The sequence below is a fragment of the Theropithecus gelada genome, chromosome 1 (genome assembly GCF_003255815.1).
Source record: "Theropithecus gelada isolate Dixy chromosome 1, Tgel_1.0, whole genome shotgun sequence".
Lineage (NCBI taxonomy): Eukaryota > Metazoa > Chordata > Mammalia > Primates > Cercopithecidae > Theropithecus > Theropithecus gelada.
In genome coordinates, this window is record NC_037668.1 from 20617228 (window position 1) to 20637065 (window position 19838).

Genomic DNA, 19838 nt, shown 5'->3' on the forward strand with positions numbered 1-19838 from the left:
GGCGGAGCCCGGGGCTGCACTGGTGTCCCGGGCCAGGGTGACGTCGTGGGCTGGGGGGGCGGCGGAGCCCGGGGCTGCACTGGTGTCCGGGGCCAAGGTGACAACGTGGGCTGGGGGGCCGGTGGAGCCCGGGGCTGCACTGGTGTCCGGGGCCGAGGTGACATCGTGTCCCAAGGTGGTAGCCGAACCTGTGGCTGGTTCCATGGCCAGGGCTGGGGTGACGTCCTGTCCCTGAGTGGTGGAGGACCCTGAAACGGGGCTGTGGCTGGAGAGTCTGCTGGTCATACTCACAGTATTCTTAGTAGAGATGGGCATTGAACTTCTTTGGGTAGCCGAAGTCTCCTTTTCTCCGCCTGGGGTAGAGTTTGTATGACCAGAACCTGTAACAACTGTTGTCAGTTCAGGGGCTGTGGCAGCTGTGATAAGTTAAAGTAATAGGGTTGGGTTGAAGGAAAAATAAGAGCAAGAAGAAAATACAAGCTCTGGCCACCAGAGAAATAATACCAGGAGGACTGGGGAGTGGGCAGCCTCAGCAGCCCCTGGGTTGGCTGCCTCCTTCCCTGCAGCAGCCTCCTTCTGTCTGCCCACAGGCCTCAGCTCCTGGCCCCTGCATTTCTCCCCTCTTAAGCCTTCCCTCTCCCTACTCCCTTCCCCCTAGACTTCTCTTCAGGACATTTGCTTGCCCCTGGCACCCACTCTTAGGGGTGGGGGCATCTCTTCTCAGCCTGTCCTTAGCCTCTCCCTCCTTCTGGCACAGACAGAATTCTTGCCTTTCATGGTGCATCTGCCAGGGAGCAAAACCCGCAGAAAGACCACGAAGACCACCTAAGCAGGGCAGCCCACTCCCCACCTTGTGCCCCTCACCTGTAAGCACTGTGAGGATCAGGAGCAGGAAGAAAGGAGACTGGGTGCCTGGTGTCATGGTGGTGGTGGACTGGGAGGGGAGAGGGCAGAACAGACTCAGGCAGGCGCTGCTTGAGAGGTGGAGCGGGCACAGGCGCCTGCTGCTTTATACCAGTCCCCCTGGCCCCCCTCCCCCCTGCCCGCCCGCCCTAGGCACAGCTGGAGCAGGTGACAGGTGACAAAACCCCGCCCCCTCCCCCTTCCCTACCTCCTACCTGTTCCTCCTCCTCCCCTACCATTCCTGGGTAGGCTACAAGGGCTCTAATCGCTCAACCCCCTGACTACCCATTTGTTCTCCAGCTGGCCTCCCCCTTTCACCAACCACTCCCTGGCTCCAGGGTGGAGTGGGGAGGGGCAGTCTGGAACCTGGGGCCCCTGGGCTCTAGTTTTAGCCCCAGGGCAACAACTAAGGTGGGAATGGGGAACAAAGACGGCTAGGTTGAGGTTCTGTACAGCAAGGCCAGGAAACCCACCCCTAGGTCTCCCACTCCACTTCCCTGCCCTCCTTGGGTCCATTGAAGCAGAGCGGGGCCAAGAAATAAGAGGGCTGGATAATGAGTGGACTAGGTGCTAGTTTTGGGCTCCCTCCCCCCACCACTTCCCGGAATAGCCCCACCCTTCTAACCGCTCCCTGTCCCGTTCCAAACGCAGTTCTACCCTGAAACCCATAGTCCCCGCCCCAGCCGGACTTTCCAGCAGCCTGGGTTCCCTCCTTGGCATTCTCCTGAGAAGGGAGTGGGGGAAGAAATTTCCACTTAAGGGAGGAAACCTGGGCTCCGATGAACCCTAGGGTCCTTCCTTGTCACTGTCCACCACCGGCCAGGAGCTCCTCCCGCCCTCTAGTGGTCACCAGGAGCCTTGCGGGGCTGGACCGCGCCGGCTGAGGAGCTTTTCTGACCTGGCGGAGAGGAGTAAGGGCAGCGCTGCCTAAGTGGGGCAGCGAGAGCCCGCGAGAGGGAGGTAGGGCCCGGGAGAGAAGGGTCACTACCGTGGCCAGGGAGGGAGGAACGCACAGCATGGTGGACTTCTGGGAGCTTTAGGAGGGGGCACTCCTGGACGCGTGGTGGTGGCGTCTGGAGGAAATGGAGCTAAGCGGGTGGGGTCCTGAGGTATGTGGAAGGGGCACTGAGATATGTGGGAGAGGACATTGGAACGTGGGCAGGGGAGTTGGACACGTTCTGTGTGGGCCGTTATGTACTTAAGAGGCAGATCGGGCCGGGCGCGGTGGCTCACGCCCGTAATCCCAGCACTTTGAAAGGGCGAGGCGGGTGAATCACGAGGTCAGGAGTTCTAAGACCAGCCTGGTCAAGTTGGTGAAACCCCGTCTCTACTAAAAAATACAAAAATTAGCTGAGCGTGGTGGCGGGCGCTGTAATCCCAGCTACTTAGGAGGCTGAGGCAGGAGAATCGCCTGAACTCAGGAGGCAGAGGTTGCTCTGAGCCGAGATCGCACCACTGCACTCCAGCCTGGGCGACAGAGCAAGACTCCGTCTCAAAAAGGTGGGGGGGGGGGCGCAGGGAGTAGTTGGGGTGACAGAATGGGATTTAGGGACAGAACTATCCTTTGGGGAGCAGAGTGGTATTGGGGACAGGTAGGTACGTAGTGGAAGGCAAAAGCACACGTAAGGTGCGTAATGCGCAAGAGCCGAGAGGTGTGTGCGGCAGCAGTGCACCAGGGGAGGAAGCTATCCCGGGCCGCGGCAGCACGTGGAACTTGGGTCCCGCAGTCGCAGGCTGCGCTCTAGGCCAACGGAAGCAGTTCCGCCTGTATTCGGAAAACAGTTCTCAGCCCCAAAGACACAGGTTGGAAAGCACTTTAAAAACACTTCGGCGAGGCACGGGATTGGAGAGCATCGGATCAGCAGACGAGAGACCACCGTTCCCGCCCGCGCGCCGCTCGGTACCCGAGGCGCAGCTTTGTGCGCGGCGAGACCCCGGGGCGGGCGCTGGGCGGGGTGGGGGCGTCTGACGTCAGTGCGCCCGGGAACGCGGGCCGGGGAGGCGGGGAGCCCCCCACTCGCAGGCTGGAGAAAACCAGAGTAGCTAGGTGGGCGGCCCCAAACCTCAACTCCCGGCATTACCAGGCAACAGCCATTCAGTTCGGTTGCTGGGACACGCGTCACCATGGCGACGGCTCCGCGCCGGGCAGTCTGAGTACTTAAAGAGCAAGCGCGCGCAACGCCCGGGCGTCGGAAAGCGGCCTTCCGGGACTCCGCAAACTCCCGTTCTTCTTCCCCCCTCCCCCTTACCATTCCCTTTGCCTTGTGGGCGCCAAGTCTCTCTGGCCTCCAAGGTGAACCCAACTCCCAACTCCCCAGCGCGCCCCGGGTTCCCGGGTCGGGCCGGCTTCAGGCGGTGGGGAGCGGGATCCCGGGCCCCGGGCGGGCGGGAGGGACGGGACGCGGTGCAGTGTTGTTCTTTCCCCCGCCAATATTGCACTCGTCCCGGCCTCCGGCCCCCCCGGCCCCCCGGCCTCCCCCCTACCCCTAGCGGGGCAGCCCCCGCCCTCCTGGCTCTCCATCCCGGCGGATCTTTGATAGACTGGAGTGTCGCCGCTGCCACCGTGAGTAAGTGGGGCTGGGAGGACTTCGGGCATCCTCCGACAGGCACCCTATCCTTCACTTAACTCCATCCAGCACCTCCCCAACCCGCACCCCCAAATCAGTCAAACTTCCCCTAGATCCCTAACTTCCCCCCTCCCAGGCTTTCTCTTCTATTCCCCGATTCCTTCCACTTCCCCACCCTATCTCGGAAAATTCCTAAAATAAGCAGTTGCACTGGCTTAGAAAACAACCAGAACTTTATGGCAATGTGCTGTCATCTTTCCTGGGGTTAGTGCCTGAGTAATACCCCTTGAAAACTCATCCCCTGAAGAGTGGGGCGACCACCCCTCTGGAACTGAACTCCTTTTGGGTGCCAGAGAAGGGTCTGTGGTTGGCTGAGGGGCTGTAGCTTAGACCTCAGGGTCTCCAGGGTGGATCCCAAGGCCAAAGGGTCTAAAATTCTGAATTCTGAATCCGGTGGCCTCCTCCTCACACCCTTCCCTGGAGCAGCTGCCTCCGGAATGGCTCAAAGTCCTCAGGCACTGTGTCTGAAGGGGAAATAAGTAAAGTCAGAGGATGTGGCTCTCCCATAAGGCATGAAGGATCAGGTTCATCTCAATCAGTCACCTCACCATTGCATCGATACTGGAGATTGGACCAAATGATGTTTTCTTGGGAAAAGCAGAATACACCAAGACGCCCCCCTCGCATGGATGTGTCAATAATCACCCCAGAATCCGCCACAAGCTGGGGTCCCTCATAGAGCTTCACCCTGTCCAGGATTCCAGGATAGGAGTGTCCATTGGTGCTAGGGTGCCAGTGGGCACTCTGCCACCATGCCTGGGGCCTTGCTTTTCCCCAGCCCCCCTTGAGCTCACCAGGCCTGAGAGAGAAGGGAGGGAGGGAAAGGGAGGCAGGAAGGAGAGGGAAGGGGGGTGCTTTTCTCAGGCCTGGGGCCCCAGCTCTTTGTCCAGCTCCTTTTGCATCTCAAAGCACCAGCCGCATTCCAAGCGAGGATTGGGTTGCCATGACGATAAGCACAATGGGCTGGGGGGTGAAGTCACCCGCTTCCCAGGCTCTAGTCCACCCCCTTTTATCCCCTGTCCTGGCACCCCACAGCCCCAGGCACCTTAAAGGGGAACCAACCCAGGTTCCTGGATTCTGGGCTCTTGGCCATGGAAAGTCCAGCCTCTAAGCAGACCCATTTCCCCTCCCTTCCTGTTCATCCCCACCAACTAGGGCTACTTGTTGGAGAGGAATGCAAAGTTGTGAACAAAGTGCTGAACCGAGGCCTGTGAAGTCAGGGCCTTGGTTTTCTCTTCTGTAGATGATGATCCCTTCCAGGTCAGATGATCCTTATCCAGGTTGATAAGACAGATTCCAGGCCATACCAACTAAGGGACCAGATGTGATGTGCCCCTCCACAGATTGGCCTGGGTTTGGAGGCTTCTGGAGAACTGTAAAGGGCATCTAACCCAATGCCCTCATTTTACAGAGGGGAAAATAGGTCATGGAGGAGGAGTGACTTCACCAACATCACTCATAGGTACTTGTGTCCGTGGTGAGAAAGGGAGATGGAGAGAAGTGGCTGCAGTCCCCACCCATGGAGAGGTCACTGGTGAGTCCCAGCTAAAGAGGAAGGACAGGCCCAGCCTGAGTCCCACAGGTGGGCTCAGCCCCTCTCCTTACCGAATGTAGCCAACTTGAGGCCGGTGCAGAAGCTGCCAGCGATAGGAGGTCTTGTCCCGCCAGCCCACATTTCGTGGGTCCGTCCACAGTAGTCGCACCTGATCAGGGGTGTGGCCAGTATGCCACAGGGCATTTCGGAGGTGCTCACCTGGGCCAGACACTGATGTCACTGCCTGGGAGACATTGGCAAAGACAGTGGGTCAACTGCAGAACTGGAGTGAGGGGAGACAACAGGTTGGTAAGTGCAGGTGGGAAAGGGAGTCAAGGCGGTCATGAAAATGCCCCACAGAGCTGGCTCCAAGCCAGATGTCTGGGTAAGAGGGTTCCCAGTCAAGCAGTGGGGGAGGCCCTGGGGCTGCAGAGGAGAGCTTTGGGAAAGGGCCCTGGGTTGGGGAATCTGAGCAGCTGGGGACCTTGAGCTGCAGCCCGGGCTGGGCAACCGCCCGAAAGGGTGTAGCCTGCCAGTAGGTCTGCTCAGTCTGCTTCCACATGACTACGTAGAAGCGGCCACTGTCTTGATAACTGAAGAGAAAGCCTGCGTAGTCATCGTCAGTCACTGTGTTCACATGGAAGGTGCCTTCAAAGTCCACACCATTGAAGGCCGTGTATCCTGGGGTGGGGGTGGGATAAAGGTCAGGGGCAGCAAAGCTACTGGTGGCCCATCATGGGGTGAAGTTGGGAAAGGATGCCTGCTGTGTGTGTGGCCAGCTTGTGCCACTGCCTTCTGTCTCACCACTTTGCCCATTCTCCCTGTCTGTTTCCTCCCCTACCCTCTGCCCCTATAGGATTCCTCCATTTGGAAGTGATTGAACTATATATCCCTTACATACCAACTGCCAAGCCAGGGTCACTGTTCATGGTCTGAACGATTTCCATGCCCTGGGGTTGTATAGTAAAGAAAAAGCTGTGATGCAGGTGTGCTATCCCTCCCAGGCCCCCCGCCCCAGTAGCCCTGATAGCACCTGCCCAGCCCACTGCCCCGAGTACCTGGTTGAGCACAACCCAGTTTGGGTCAATCTGAGCATCACCCTCAGGATCCAGGACGACGGTCTGATAGGCCCGAAAATCCGTAAGCGTTACCTCTGCACTTTCGGGACACACATCCAGGGGGTCGACCACAGCATCATTGTCAAAGTCATCCTCACACACATCACCAACGCCATTGCCTGGGCAGAGTGAGGCTGGGTGCTCAGGAAGGCCCTGGCCACTGCCATTAGGCAACAATACCACCTGTTGGGCCTTGCATTCCTGACTTCTTTCCCCACCTTGCCGTTCCTCACTTCCCAACGGGGCTTGCTGCCTCCAGCTGGGCAAAGGCAACATGCTCTGGGTCCCCAGGCTTACCATCTGAGTCCTTCTGATTGGGATTGGGTACCAGGCGGCAGTTATCAGGACCAGGAGGCACGTAATCTGGGATGCCATCATTGTCATCATCCCCATCACACTCATCTCCAAGTCCATCGTTGTCTGAGTCCAGCTGGGAGCTATTTGGCAGCTGTGGGCAGTTGTCCTTGGTGTCCTGATGCCCATCCCCATCACTAATCAGAAGAACAGGTACCAAATAAAGGCTTTAAAGGTACTCCTTGTCCTTCCCCTTGCTTCTGCCTGGGAGCCTCTGGAGTCTACTCTCCATACAATCAGACCTCTGGCAGTCAGTTTTCCGAGGTGAAGGTCCAGCAGTAGGAATGGAGGGATGACTATAAGAATGACTTCCTGCTCAATAGCGATAGAGAATTAAGGCTAAATCATAGAAGGAATTTAGAATATACTATGGCCCGGGCACAGTGGCTCACGCCTGTATTCCCAGGACTTTGGGAAGCCAAGGTGGGCAGATCACCTGACTTCAGGAGTTCGAGACCAGCCTGGCCAACACAACGAAACCCTGTCTCTACTGAAAAAAAAAATTAGCCGAGCTTGGTAGCACGCGCTTGTAATCCCAGCTACTCAGGAGGCTGAGGCAGGGAAATCACTTGAACCCTGGAGGCAGAGGTTGCAGTAAGCCGATACCACATCACCACTCCAGCTTGGGTGGCAGAGTGAGACTCCATCTCAAAAAAAATAGGAGGCTGGGTGCGGTGGCTCACACCTGTAATCCCAGCACTTTGGAAGGCTGAGGCAGGCGGATCATGAGGTCACGAGATCGAGACCGTTCTGGTTAACACAGTGAAACCCCGTCTCTACTAAAAACACAAAAAATTAGCCATGTGTGGTGGTGGCCAATTGTAGTCCCAGCTACTCGGGAGGCTGAGGCAGGAGAATGGCGTGAACCCAGGAGGCGGAGCTTGCAGTGAGCCGAGATCGTGCCACTGCACTCCAGTCTGGGCAGCAGAGCGAGACTCCGTCTCAAAAAAAAAAAAAAAAAAAAAAAGATATACTAGAGGAAAGTAAAATATCCCCTATAAGAACTTGCATTTTGCCAGGCACAGTGGCTCACACCTGTAATCACAGCACTTTGGGAGGCAGAGGCTGGTGGATCACCTGAGGTCAGGAGTTCGAGACCAGCCTGGCCAATATGGTGAAACCCTGTCTCTACTAAAAATACAAGAATTAGCTGGGCTTGGTAGCACACGCCTGTAATCCCAGCTACTCGGGGAGGTTGAGGCAGGAGAATCACTTGACCCTGGGAAGCGGAGGTTGCAGTGAGCCAAGATCGTGCCACTGTACTCTAGCCTGGGTGACAGAGCAAGACTCCGTCTCAAAAAAAAAAAACAAAAAAAAAAAGAAATACCTTGCATCTCTTGATCAAGACCTTACCTGTCTTCATTGGTATCACAGACATCCCCCACCAAGTCGCTGTCTACATCTGTCTGAGAGAGAGGGACCTGTTCTCACCATCTCCTCTTTATAACTCTGAAGAGGGTGATCTGACCACTTCCCATCCAAAGGGCTGGGGCTTCATCCATCAGTACTCTCATCCCTCCCGTCCTTACCATCCCCCTGTACCTGGGTAGGATTGCTCATTTCAGGACAGCTGTCGCAAGCATCTCCCACCCCGTCCTCATCCCTGTCTGTCTGTAGTGGGTTGGGGACTTTAGGGCAATTGTCCAATCCATTGGGGATGCCTAGAAGACATGGGTGGCACAAGGTTGTTACTAGAACACGCTGTACTCTCTCTCCTAGGTTGGTGAAAGTCCTGAACTTTGTCTCCCCACCTAGAGGACAACTGGTCAGGAAATCTGCCTGTTTCTTGTCTTACCTTCTAGTCCACACTCTGCCCAACGCTATGCCCTGCCTCACATTCCCATTGACATCTGCTGCAGGTAGTCTCTCCTCACCCAGGCCAGCGTCCACAAGCCTGCCTCCCCAGTTCACAGAGATGTCCTAGCTTCCCTTCTTCATCCCTACCTGATCCAAATTCTTACAGGTCCCCCAGCCACCCCTTCAGCCCCAGGCCTGCACCATCCCCATCCACGTCGTTGTCACAGGCATCTCCTTCCCCATTGCCATCTGTGTCCTTCTGGTCATTGTTGGGAACGTTGGGGCAATTGTCACAGGCATCACCAAATGAATCTGTATCTGAGTTCTGTTGGTCTTTGTTGGGGAACAGCCGGCAGTTGTCCTGGGCAGAGGGGTGGGAGGGGAAGGGTCAGGTCTCCCCTAAATCACTTGTCATCTTGCACCTACTTTGTCACTGTATCCTTTTCTAAGATCACACCCTTGTGATGGACAAACTGCTCAGCACAGTCCCACCCACCCAGCCTCCTTGTCCTGGGCACGAGGTTTTTGCCTCTCTGATTTGGAGTATTGAGCCCTTCCTAGAGAGCTGCCAAATGAGGTAAGAGAGGCACTGAGAGGACAGGAGGAGAGGAGAGGAGCTCCAAGGGGCAGGGCAATCTGGGAGTCACCTCAACATTCTTGATCCCATCCCCATCAGCATCGTCATCACACTGGTCCCCCACACCATCATTATCAGCATCTTCCTGCCCAGAGTTGGGTGTCAAAAGGCAGTTGTCCTAAAGTTCAGGGGAAGAGAATGGATGAGTTCTGGCCTGACCCAGCCTGGGCTCCCCACTACGCCCCCTCACCCGCCTGCTCCCTGCACCTGTTTGCAGTGTTTGTTGTTGTCCATGCAGGGCAGTGCTTGGTCTGGATAGCCATCGATGTCTGTGTCAGTCCCACATACGTTCCCATTCCCAGCCCAGCCCACGTTACACTAGGGCAACACAAAGGGTAGGAGCTAGCAGTTTGGTCTGGCTCCCCTCCTCCCTCTATTTTCCCTGCTTCAGGTTCTGTTCTCCCCACCAACCAGTTCCTGGGCTCAGGCCCACCTCTCTCCTGTGAAGGCCTGCAACCCAGGCCCTAAACATAGCCCTACCCCTTTCCCCAGACTCTCCCTTTTCCTTCCATGTCTGAAGCCTAGCTTACCTGGCAGGACACTGCACCATTGCGTTCAAAGAGACAATGAGCATGGATGTGGCAGGGACTGTGGGCTGGGCTGTGGCAGGTCCGGGCTGGGAGGCAGCCCTGGCTCTGGTTGCCCAGGAAACCCAGGCGGCAGGGACCACACTTGAAAGAGCCCTAAGAGTGGAGAGGCAGCATCTTAGGAACGAGGGTGAGCCCACCAGGCACCCAGGACCAGCACTGCCCCACCTGCGGGGTGTGGGCTGGGCACTCGGCTATGCCAGGCATATCAGTATCTCCTTTAGGTTCTCATGACAGCCTTTCAGGGTGGATAATAGCCTTGGTTTTCAGATGAGGAAGCTGAGGCTCAGAAAAGTTAAATAACCTGCCAAAGAGCTAGCAAGAGGCAAATCAGTATTCCAAACCAAGTCCATGTGAACACCTAATCTGTGTAGTGTCCTGGGGAGGAGGAAAGGCAGCAGGAAATTTGAAGGTAAGAAGGGGAAAGGGTTGGGGTTTTACCATTCCCACCACCCCAGAATACACTCAGGGTATTCAGCTCACCACAGTGTTGGTGCAGATGGAGTTTGGGTCACAGCCACCATTGTTGCCATCGTTGCATTCATCGATGTCATTGCAGACCTGAAGGGGCAGACTTTGGGTGGAACCAGACCTATGGTGGGTCTCCTCAGATACAGCAGAGGACACTGGTATGGCCTTATCTGTGAACATCAACATTAAGCCCAGACCCAAAGCCGATGCAAAGCCATCCATGTCCCATTCATCACAAGGGTCCCATGTCTAACCCAGAAGCCCCTGGCCTCTACAAGGCCAAGATCCCTTGTCCACACACACTACCCAGTCTGACCTGTTTGCTGGCCCGGGCATAGTCAATGCCCACACCAGACACCTGTGTGCCCTTGTACCCTCGAGGACAGGCCTCACAGTGGAAGCCGGGCATGGTGTTGATGCAGCTGGAGCCCGGGAAACAGGGGTCGGCGTGAACACACTGGGGAACAAATGAGAAGGCAGAGGTCAGGCCACCCTCTGGGAAACTCAGGCCCCTGCCTGTGATCCATGAACCATTGCTCCAGGTCTCCCCTTTTTGCAGCTCTCCCCCCCACACAACTGCCTTGTGCTCCTGGTCCCCACCCTGCTTCCCTCGGGGTTCCCTCTCTCCCTCCCCATGCGCCTGGTCGCCATCTCAAGCCTCCCCTGCAGTTTCCCCAGCTCCTTCCCTGTGTGGCCTTCAGTCTTTGCCCTAGGCCTTCTGTCTCTCCCATCTTGCATTTCTCTTCTTGCCTCTGACCTCTCCTAAACTCCAAATTCCTCTCCTCTGGACCAGCATTTATCCCACCCTCTTGGGCTCCTCCTGACATCCTCACCCCAGTTTTCTGTACCCTTCTGGGCTCTGCCCTCCCCCACCTCATTGATGTCACTGCAGTGGGTGCCGTTGCCCTGTAGGCCGGGGGGACAGGGCCCACAGCGGTAGCCTGGGTACTCGTACACTTCCATGCAGTCCACGCCTCGGAAGCAGGGATTGGGGCTGCAGTGGGAACGCTGCTCATGGAAGCCTGAGGGGTGGACACAGTCAGAGCTACCCGGTGGTCACTATTTAAGCCACGAGAAGGGAAAGCCAAAGCCATTGGGTGGGGAACGTGGCACTATCATCTGGAGCCTCCCCTGCTCTCCCACTCACCGCACACCTGACACTCCATAATGGTGTTTCGGATCAGGGACATTTCCTTCACCTGGAGAAGGATGGGAAGGAGTCAGCACTTGACATCTGCCACCCCACCCCAGAATCAGTGCCACCCTTCACCGGCCCACCCAAACCTGGTCTCGTATATCATCCCGCAGCTCCACCAGGATCTGGTTGAAGAGGGTGAGTTGGGTGACCAGCGCCTTGGTCTGCTCCCCTGTCAGGACCCAGGGTGTGAGGGGCTCAGTACTGGAGCACCAGTCCTGGGCCCTCCATGGGCAATAAGCCGGCACATGCCACGGCTGCCCACCTCTGCCTTTAAACCTACTACATTCCTGACTGAAGAGGACTTAGTTTCAGGCAGCTGCCAGAGCCTGGGGCCTCCTCCCCCGTCCCTGCTTCCGCTTCAGTGTGGCCTACTCACCTAGAATGGAGTGCAGTGCATTGGTCACTGGAGAGGAGAAGAAAACATAGTCAGAGGGGTGAGGTGAAGTGAAGAGAGGCCTGGCTGGTGAGGAGGAAGAAGGAAGGTGAGGACAGGGACAGGGCTGGAGCCCCAGAATAAAGATGGGGTGCTGGATACTGGGAGGGTAGAGCTGGCAGACAAGCAGTGCCAGCTCCTTCCACAGGGCAAAAGGCCCTCTAAGGGAGTTGCTTCACAGGAAGTCAAAACCCAAATCCTCCTGGTTCCTAGGCATGGTAGTGGCAGAAGGGATGGGCCCAAAGCAGGGCCAGGGCCCCAGTACACCCATTCCCTTCTTTTTTCTTTTTTCTTTTTTTTTTTTTTTTGAGACGGAGTCTCGCTCTGTCGCCCAGGCTGGAGTGCAGTGGCTGGATCTCGGCTCACTGCAAGCTCCGCCTCCCGGATTCCCGCCATTCTCCTGCCTCAGCCTCCCAAGTAGCTGGGACTATAGGCGCCCGCCACCTCGCCCGGCTATTTTTTTGTATTTTTTAGTAGAGACAGGGTTTCACCGTGTTAGCCAGGATGGTCTCGATCTCCTGACCTCGTGATCCGCCCGTCTCGGCCTCCCAAAGTGCTGGGATTACAGGCTTGAGTCACCGCGCCCGGCCTTTTTTTTTTTTCTTTTTTTTGAGACAGAGTCTTGCTCTGTTGCCCAGGCTAGAATGCAGTGGCACGATCTCAGCTCACCACAACCTCCACCTCCCGGGTTCAAGCGACTCTCCTGCCTCTACCTCCCAAGTAACTGGACTACAGGTACCCACTACCATGCCCAGCTAATTTTTTGTATTTCTTAGTAGAGATGAGGTTTCACCATGTTGGCCAGGCTGGTCTTGAACTCCTGACCTTGAGTGATCAGCCCACCTCGGCCCCCCAAAGTGCTGGGATTACAGGTGTGAGCCACCACACCCAGCCATCCCATTCCCTTCTTCAAGAGCTCTCCCTCAAGTATTTGGGGAGGTTTTATTTAGGTGAGAGCTTCTGAACATCCCTGTCAGAGAGAGCAGGCAGATGGGCAATACTCAGAGAAATTGCTAGTGACAGCTGCCAGTGGGAACTATAAAAGACTCGAGACCAGGTCGTGCACGGTGGCTCACGCCTATAATCCCGGCACTTTGAGAGGCCAAGGTAGGTGGATCACTTGAGATTAGGTGTTCGAGATCAGCCTGGCCAATGTGGTGAAACCCCATCTCTACTAAAAATACAAAAATTAGCCGGGTATGGTGGTGGGCGCCTGTAATCCCAGCTACTTGGGAGGCTGAGGCAGGAGAATCACTTGAACGCAGGAGGTGGAGATTGCAGTGACCCAGATTGCACCACTGCACTCCAGCCTGGGCAACAGAACAAGACTCCATCTCCAAAAAAAAAAAAAAAACAAACAAACAAAAAATACTGGAGACCAGTATCTCTTGGTCAGTCAAGACCAAGCAATTAACTAATTCCTCTCTTGGATCGCTTTTTTTTCTGGGATAGCTGTATTGGAGATTGTGGAGTCAGGTAAAAGATTTGGAATAACAGGGTTAGAAACCCTAGGAATGGGTGAGCCAAAGGAATGGGTTTTAATGGAGAGGGAGGTCAAGAAGACAGGAGTCACCAAAGGCCACAGGACCCATGGTCCAATGTCAGCAAACAAGTCTCTGTGTTACCTGCACTGTGGATGGACTCGTCCCCTTGGAATGGACACTCACTCAGGGCTCCTACCCGGGCCATGGACCCACCCAGAATAATTTTCATAGATTCCACAAAGCCCTGGGGGGATAGCAGCAGAGTAAGGTGGGAAGGTCTACCAACCCCTTCCCCAACTGGTGCAAATTCTATTTCCACAGAACTCAGAGGCTCCTCCCGGCTCACCTGCATCCTCAAATATGCTTTCTGTCCAGTCCTAATCTCCAGCCCATCGACCTCTGCTGGAGGAATGGGGGCCAGTGCTGGAAGGCCTGCATGTTGGTCACCCAGTTTGCAGTCCACATAGAGATGCAGAGCAGGGCTGGGTCTGGAGGGACCTCGGAGTCGCAGGAGAACTGTGTGTGTGCGACCATCGGCCAGGCCTGCTTGCTGTAGGTTCACGGCGTGGACTTTGCCATCCTCCCGCTGGTATCGCACCAGTACTGCCCAGGAGGGGAGATCAGTATGGGTGCTATCCCCTTCCCCCTGCCTCCCAGCTGAGCCTTGGATCAACTCTGCTGGATACCACATCTCTAGGGCCCCCATCCCTAATTCTACTATGTAGCTGTCAACACTTTGTATGTAATAGGTACACAATAAATGTTTTTGAAATTGGTTTAGAGGCCAGGCACAGTGACTCACACCTGTAATCCCAGCACTTTAGGGGGCCAAGGTGGGCAGATCACTTGAGGTCAGGAGTTCGAGAACAACCTGGTCAACATGGTGAAACCCTATTTCTACTAAAAATACAAAAGTTTGCCAGGCGTGGTGGTGGGCACCAGTCTCAGCTACTCAGGAGGCTAAGATAGAATCGCTTGAACCCAGGAGGTGGAGGTTGCAGTGAGCTGAGATTGTATCACTGCACTCCAGCCTAGGTAACAAAGCGAGACTCCGTTGGAAAAAATAATTGGTTTAGAGATAAATACTTTCTTAGTATTCATTGGTATCAGATGACTCTATCCTCTCCTATGGTGACAGCTGGTTCTGTGGCCACTGAACTGTTCCAGGGATCTGAAAGACCTTTCTATACCACCGCTGAGGCACAGAGACATGCCTCACCTCCCTCCAAGCATCCCCAAGTACAACCTCCCATCCCTACAAATATCAGGACTCAAGCCTCACCCTATTGTTTGGTACATGGCCTCTTAAAGCACCTTGTAAGCACCCCATACCAGGCGCCCCTGATGTCTGGGCACAGCCTGATGGGACCTTGGTCCCCAGTGGAGGCCAAGGAGAATGAGGAAGCACTTGTGAAGTAGGGATGAGGGATAATGCTTAAAAGAGGTCACCATTGCAGGAAAGGAGATGCCCACCAGTCACCTTTGTTGATCTTGCCTACAACAGAGGCCTCCAGCCATCGCGTGTTGTCTTGGCGAGAATAGAGGCCAAAGAGGACACCACCCTGCTTGGGGGGCAGGCGGAAGGTGGACAAGAGGTAGATGTCCCCAGCAGTGAGCAGGGCTGTCCGGATCTTCTCTGCCACAGCTACCATCTGCCGAGACTCGCCCACAGTCAGCAGGTCAATTACTGGTCAGGCAGGGGTTATCAAGGTTAGAGAATGGGATAAAATGCTAAGGTATGCCCTCCCCTGAGCCCACATCACCCCCTATTCCCATCACCAGGCAGTGTTAATCACCTCAAAATTCAACCCTTGGCTGGGCGCAGTGGCTCGCACCTGTAATCCCAGCACTTTGGGAGGCTGAGGCAGGTGGATCGCCTAAGGTCAGGAGTTTGAGACCAGCCTGACCAACATGGTGAAACCCCGTCTCTACTAAAAATACAAAAACAACAACAAAAACTCGCCGGGAATGGTGGCAGGTGCCTGTAATCCCAGCTACTCAGGAGGCTGGGGCAGGAGACTCGCTTGAACCTGGGAGGCGGAGGTTGCAGTGAGCCGAGATCGCGCCACTGCACTCCAGCCTGGGCAACAAGAGTGAAACTCCGTCTCAAAAAAACAAAACAAAACAAAACCTCAACTCTTGTTGCTCTCAGAAGACAGAGCCGCTGTGCCTTCCTTTCCCCATTATTGCCTATTACCACCTTCTGGGAACCTGCAGGTTTGAGGCTCACTTTGAAACACAAACAGCACCCCACAAATTTGAGATGCCCCCACCAGGTGGCGCAAAGGAGATGCTGTGCTGATCCCCCTCAGGAGTGGCACCTGGTTCCCACAACGCAGAAACGGGAGGCAGTTTCTCTTTCCATTCCTGGATTTGGCTCGTTCCACACCCTAGTTCCCCTCCTTCCATCCTAGGGGCACAGCACACTCACTCTGGATAAGAACAGTTGCCCACTGAGGGCTCTGACCCTCCCACCATCTGGGCTATCTCCCACCGGAATGTAGGACCCAGCTCCTCTGCCTCCTGTGTCCTGGCCAATCTGTGGTTTTCCCTCCAGCCAGTAAAGAATCTATGCCTGTGTCATCTGCTCCAGCTACCTCTCCCACATCCATTGGCCCATCCCACCACCAGACCTCCGGGAGAGCCCAGGCTTCTTGGTCCCCACCCCCGCCCTATCCTTGGGCAGCCAGGAGCCCAGAGGGACGAAGCCCAGGGACCTACAGTATGCCCACCTTCAGGCTGCTCTCCCAGACCCCAGGGTGCCTACAGATGCTCAGGAACCACCCCAGCCAGGCAGCCTGAGCATCCAGTTCCTGAGTCCTCTGCCCTGGCCTCATGCCTGACCCTGGCCCGTTCCAACTCCCCCACTACTCTGTGGTGCCCACTCCTGTCCACCAGGCCATAATTTCACGAACCCTAGGCAGTCTAACGTTTTCCTCTGGCTCAATTTCTAGACTCTTCCCTGTCCCTTTGCCCACATGCTCTCTGCTACTTGGGTTGAGGGAAAATGGGGAAGACACAGAGAGCGGTCTAAGAGGATGGGGACAGGCTTACCCTGCAGGTCCTGACTGGCAGATGCGAAAGAGCAAAGGAGGAGAAGAGCCAGGGCCCCCCGAAGTTCCTGCGTCTCCATGCCTTTCAGCCGGCTCACTACCCCTGGCAGGCAGGCAGCTGGGAGGGGAAAAGGCTAGGCGGAGAGAGCAGGAGCCGGGGGGCGGAGGGACAGAGTTGGAGGGGGGGCCAGCAGGCGGGTGAGGGGGGGCTGAAACAAAGAGCTGCCAATCACCCTGGAGGCATCATCAGCTCTGGGAACCAGGGGCACTGGGAAAGAATCCTGGAGGCCTCCCTGCCTTCTACCTCTCCCTAATGATCCTCCCCCAGGTGCCTCCCTCTCCGCAGTCATCACATTGTTGGGGGTCTCCGCACACAGCACTACCGAATGCTACTGTTTTCTGGAAGCCACGATTGTGGAAGGCAAGAACCTCTGGCAGGGGCAGTGCTAGACAGTGGGCATTATTCCACAGCTGGCAGGAAAGGATGCCAAGGGAGTGGCCGAAACTAGCTTGCTATAGTGCCCAGGGATGCCCACATGGCATGAAGTTAGATGTTCTGGCGCAGCAAGTGCTCTTTATTAGGATGAGGGTTCCCTGATACGTGCCTGTTTCTCCATTTTCCCTCATTCCTAGGAAAGCTTGGGAGTCTGGAAGCGTCTGAGGGGAACTGAAAGGAGAATCTAAAGCAGTGGTGAGGTCGGAGTGAAGAAACCAGGAAAGACGAAAGGGACACCAGGGACAGGCGTAGAAGACCAGGGGGACAGGCGAGGAGCCAAGGACCAGACTGTGGAACATTGTGGGTACTAGCGGACGGGCCGTGACCCGGATGAAGCAGGGGGCGCCGCAGTTCCCGTTACCCAAGCAACAGCCTGCGAGCCGCTCTTCCCCTCCCCCACCCAAGCCCCAGCCCGGCCTTGCCTCCGGCCGCCGCCACCGCCCCTGTTTTGTTTCCATGGCGACAGGCGGCGCAGGGCCCGCTCCAAACATAACGCGCTGTGGAAAACATGCTGCTCGGGGGACCCCCCCGTAGTCCCCGCTCGGGCACGAGCCCCAAGGGGCCCCGGAGCAGTACAGGCCACGTGCAGTTTGGCAAGAGCCCTCAGACCTGGCCCAGGCGCACAAGACCCCGCTCTCCTGAGCCTGCCGCGCCTTCAGGGGCTCGGGGCTTCACTCAGCCGAGGCGCCGTGACTCGCCGAAGCGCGCCGGGCGGACAGCGGTGTCCCGCTAGCGCTGTCCCGCTACGTGGGCCACCTCTGGATGGGCCGGCGGCCGCCCTCCCCGGAGGCCCGCGGCCCAGTCCCCCGCAGTTCAGCTGCCAGTCGGACCAGAAGAAGCCTGGCCTCCCCGGGGACCTCTCCCGGCCCCCTGACCGCAACTACCGGAGGGGCGGTGGTGGGGGGCGGGTCCGTGCAGGGCAGGGCAGGAGCACACAAGGAAGTGTTTCCGGGACAGAGGGCGGGCAAGATGGCGGCGCCCATGGAGCTGTTCTGCTGGTCAGGGGGTTGGGGGCTGCCGTCAGTGGACCTGGACAGCCTTGCCGTGCTGGTGAGGGGTGGCGCTGGCGCACTCTGTTGTGCCCTGATGACTGGGGAGGGGGCCGAACTAGCCAGGCATCCAAACTTTGCCGGGCTACTCAGCACGGGCGCAGTGGGGGAAACTGAGGCAGTCAAAGACGTGGACTCAATGCCCTATGCTGTAGATTTCTAGGCTTAATGCAGCAATGAAAAGAAGCCTGGTTGGGAGTTCAGGTGATGGGTTCTAGTCCTTGCTCATCCACTCACTGGCTGTGTGACCTTGCAGAAATCCTTTCTCTTTGGGCGTTTTTTCTCCATTCGCAGGTTTACTAGGCAGGACTCTCTCAGGGACCCACTCTAGCTTGGAATTCCTGCCTTCTCCTCAGCCCCCTTTTCCTCTTCCTCCTCACTTAACAGCATTTACTGTGCCTATTGTTTGTTGGACCAAACGACTCACAGCCAGGCTTTGTAGAAAGAGCTTAGCAATCAGACAGACTTCGTTTGCTTGATTTATTAATTGACTCCTTGCTTTAAAGAGCATCTATTAGATTTCTTCCAAATACTAAATATTGCCATGCAAAGATGAATAAAATATGTTCCCTCCCTTTGAGTTTACAGAAAGGCAGATAGGTAAGCAAATAAATATAGTAAAATATTCACGTATAAGTTAAAGTAGGAACAGATCATAGATACTGCCAAAGAGAAGGGCATGGTCAGTGCTTCCAAGAAGAGGGATACTGGTTAGGAAAAGCTTCTGAGGATAGATGTCCACCAGGTAGATGGCAAGGGAGGAGAAAGAGGAAAGGATTTTCCTGGCTGACCTGTAATCACGGACATGTCTATAATCTCTCTGAGCCCTGTGTTGCCCATTTGCAAATAGAAATGGTAGTGACTCCCCCTTTTTTTTTCAAGACTAAGATACTAAGTATAGGGAATGGCACATAAGGTATTCAATAAATGTTATTTCTCTTCTTGATACTGCTGTGGGGGCCATGGCCCTGCCTTTCTGACTTCTGCTTCCTTCCCTGCAGACCTATGCCAGATTTACTGGTGCACCACTGAAGGTACACAAGATCAGCAACCCCTGGCGGAGCCCTTCAGGTACCCAGTGTCCCTTGGGGGTAAGGAAGGGTATGTACAAGGGGAGAAACAGGAGACAGGTAGGAATGTGTTGCAACTATGTATGACTAGGCAGCTAAGGGTCTGGTTGGTAGGTGTACTTCTCTCTCAATATCAGGAACTCTGCCTGCCCTTCGGACCAGTCATGGAGAGGTCATCTCAGTTCCACACAAGATCATCACCCACCTTCGAAAAGAGGTACGTGACTTGGATAGACGGGGCTGCCAGTAAGACAAGTTCAGTCAATTCTGTACAATACACATTTATTTTTTATTTTTTTTTTTTTTTTGAGACGGAGTCTCGCTTTGCCGCCCAGGCTGGAGTGCAGTGGCCGGATCTCAGCTCACTGCAAGCTCCACCTCCCGGGTTCACGCCATTCTCCTGCCTCAGCCTCCCGAGTAGCTGGGACTACAGGCGCCCGCCATCTCGCCCGGCTAGTTTTTTGTATTTTTTAGTAGAGACGGGGTTTCACCGTGTTCGCCAGGATGGTCTTGATCTCCTGACCTCGTGATCCACCCGTCTCGGCCTCCCAAAGTGCTGGGATTACAGGCTTGAGCCACCGCGCCCGGCCTACAATACACATTTATTGAGCACCAGATATATGCCATGCTAGATGGAGGTGACCCAGAGCATCAAGGAGCAATAGTCTGCTGGTGGAGACACACACAGTGTCACTGTGATGTATTCAAGCAGTCAGCAAGAGATGAAGCTAAGGGCACTGTGGGGATATCCAGAGGCACAGTACCTTCTGCCTGTCAGGCAGGGAGGGAGAGGAGCACAGGCTGAAGGAGAGTAGAAGACAGCAGTTGGCCTCTGATGGTGGCACTGGAGAGAGATTTCTAAGGGCCACTTCCCTGTTACCAGGGACTAGGTTGGGCTAGATATGGGGCTCAGGATGAACAAGGCTTACAGCCAGTTTGGAGAAGATGAAAGAGCATTACTAGAGGAGTGGGGAGGCCTAGGCTATGCTCTTTACTCTGCCATCGACTATGTGATCTTGGGCAGGCC

At 55.8% G+C, this 19838-nt stretch overlaps 3 protein-coding genes and 1 long non-coding RNA gene across 6 annotated transcripts in view; 2 read left to right on the forward strand and 2 right to left on the reverse strand.

Moving 5' to 3' along the window:
• Positions 1-978, reverse strand: part of MUC1 (mucin 1, cell surface associated) — a 17654-nt gene extending 16676 nt beyond the window's left edge. The window contains exons 1-2 of the mRNA XM_025378233.1: positions 865-978; positions 4-416 (exon numbers count right to left, since the gene is read on the reverse strand). Coding sequence (XP_025234018.1) covers positions 4-416; positions 865-922 — 471 coding nt within the window. The 5' untranslated portion in view covers positions 923-978. The remainder of the gene's footprint in view (positions 1-3; positions 417-864) is intronic.
• A 2707-nt stretch (positions 979-3685) lies between these two features.
• Positions 3686-16381, reverse strand: THBS3 (thrombospondin 3). 3 transcript variants are annotated; one of them, XM_025381747.1, is made up of 23 exons: positions 16198-16376; positions 14624-14830; positions 13490-13746; positions 13285-13387; positions 11603-11629; positions 11313-11395; positions 11176-11227; positions 10902-11050; positions 10345-10485; positions 10041-10118; positions 9501-9653; positions 9178-9288; positions 8981-9088; positions 8535-8694; positions 8079-8197; positions 7890-7942; positions 6480-6673; positions 6123-6301; positions 5966-6014; positions 5549-5745; positions 5136-5308; positions 4079-4218; positions 3686-3994 (listed from the first exon to the last, which is right to left on the reverse strand). In XM_025381747.1, exons 1-23 carry the CDS (start codon positions 16274-16276, stop codon positions 3936-3938), a joined length of 2871 nt encoding a protein of 956 aa, XP_025237532.1. In that variant the 5' UTR covers positions 16277-16376; the 3' UTR covers positions 3686-3935. The 3 variants fall into 3 exon arrangements, with proteins under 3 accessions (XP_025237532.1, XP_025237542.1, XP_025237552.1); XM_025381757.1 differs by lacking the exon at positions 11603-11629 and having other exon boundaries at positions 16198-16381; XM_025381767.1 differs by lacking the exons at positions 13285-13387; positions 13490-13746 and having other exon boundaries at positions 16198-16381.
• Positions 4962-8650, forward strand: LOC112622384. Its single transcript, XR_003118979.1, has 3 exons — positions 4962-5112; positions 6474-6689; positions 8256-8650. It is a non-coding gene; the product is annotated as an uncharacterized LOC112622384 (long non-coding RNA).
• Positions 16382-17143: 762 nt separating the features above from the next.
• Positions 17144-19838, forward strand: part of MTX1 (metaxin 1) — a 33750-nt gene continuing 31055 nt past the window's right edge. Inside the window, 4 exon segments of the mRNA XM_025381934.1 lie at positions 17144-17404; positions 17407-17742; positions 18743-18812; positions 18949-19028. Coding sequence (XP_025237719.1) covers positions 17201-17404; positions 17407-17742; positions 18743-18812; positions 18949-19028 — 690 coding nt within the window. The 5' untranslated portion in view covers positions 17144-17200.

Bases quoted from the DNA above. Each gene is read 5' to 3' on its own strand.
- THBS3 (XM_025381747.1), bottom strand. From the start codon at position 16,276: ATGGAGACGCAGGAACTTCGGGGGGCCCTGGCTCTTCTCCTCCTTTGC. The intron at 4,219-5,135 runs GTAAGGAGAGGG...AATCCTGGACAG, and splicing joins CCTCAAGTTGGCTACATTCG to GGTGAAGCTCTATGAGGGAC. The intron at 3,995-4,078 runs GTGAGGTGACTG...TTTCCCCTTCAG, and splicing joins TCTCCAGTATCGATGCAATG to ACACAGTGCCTGAGGACTTT.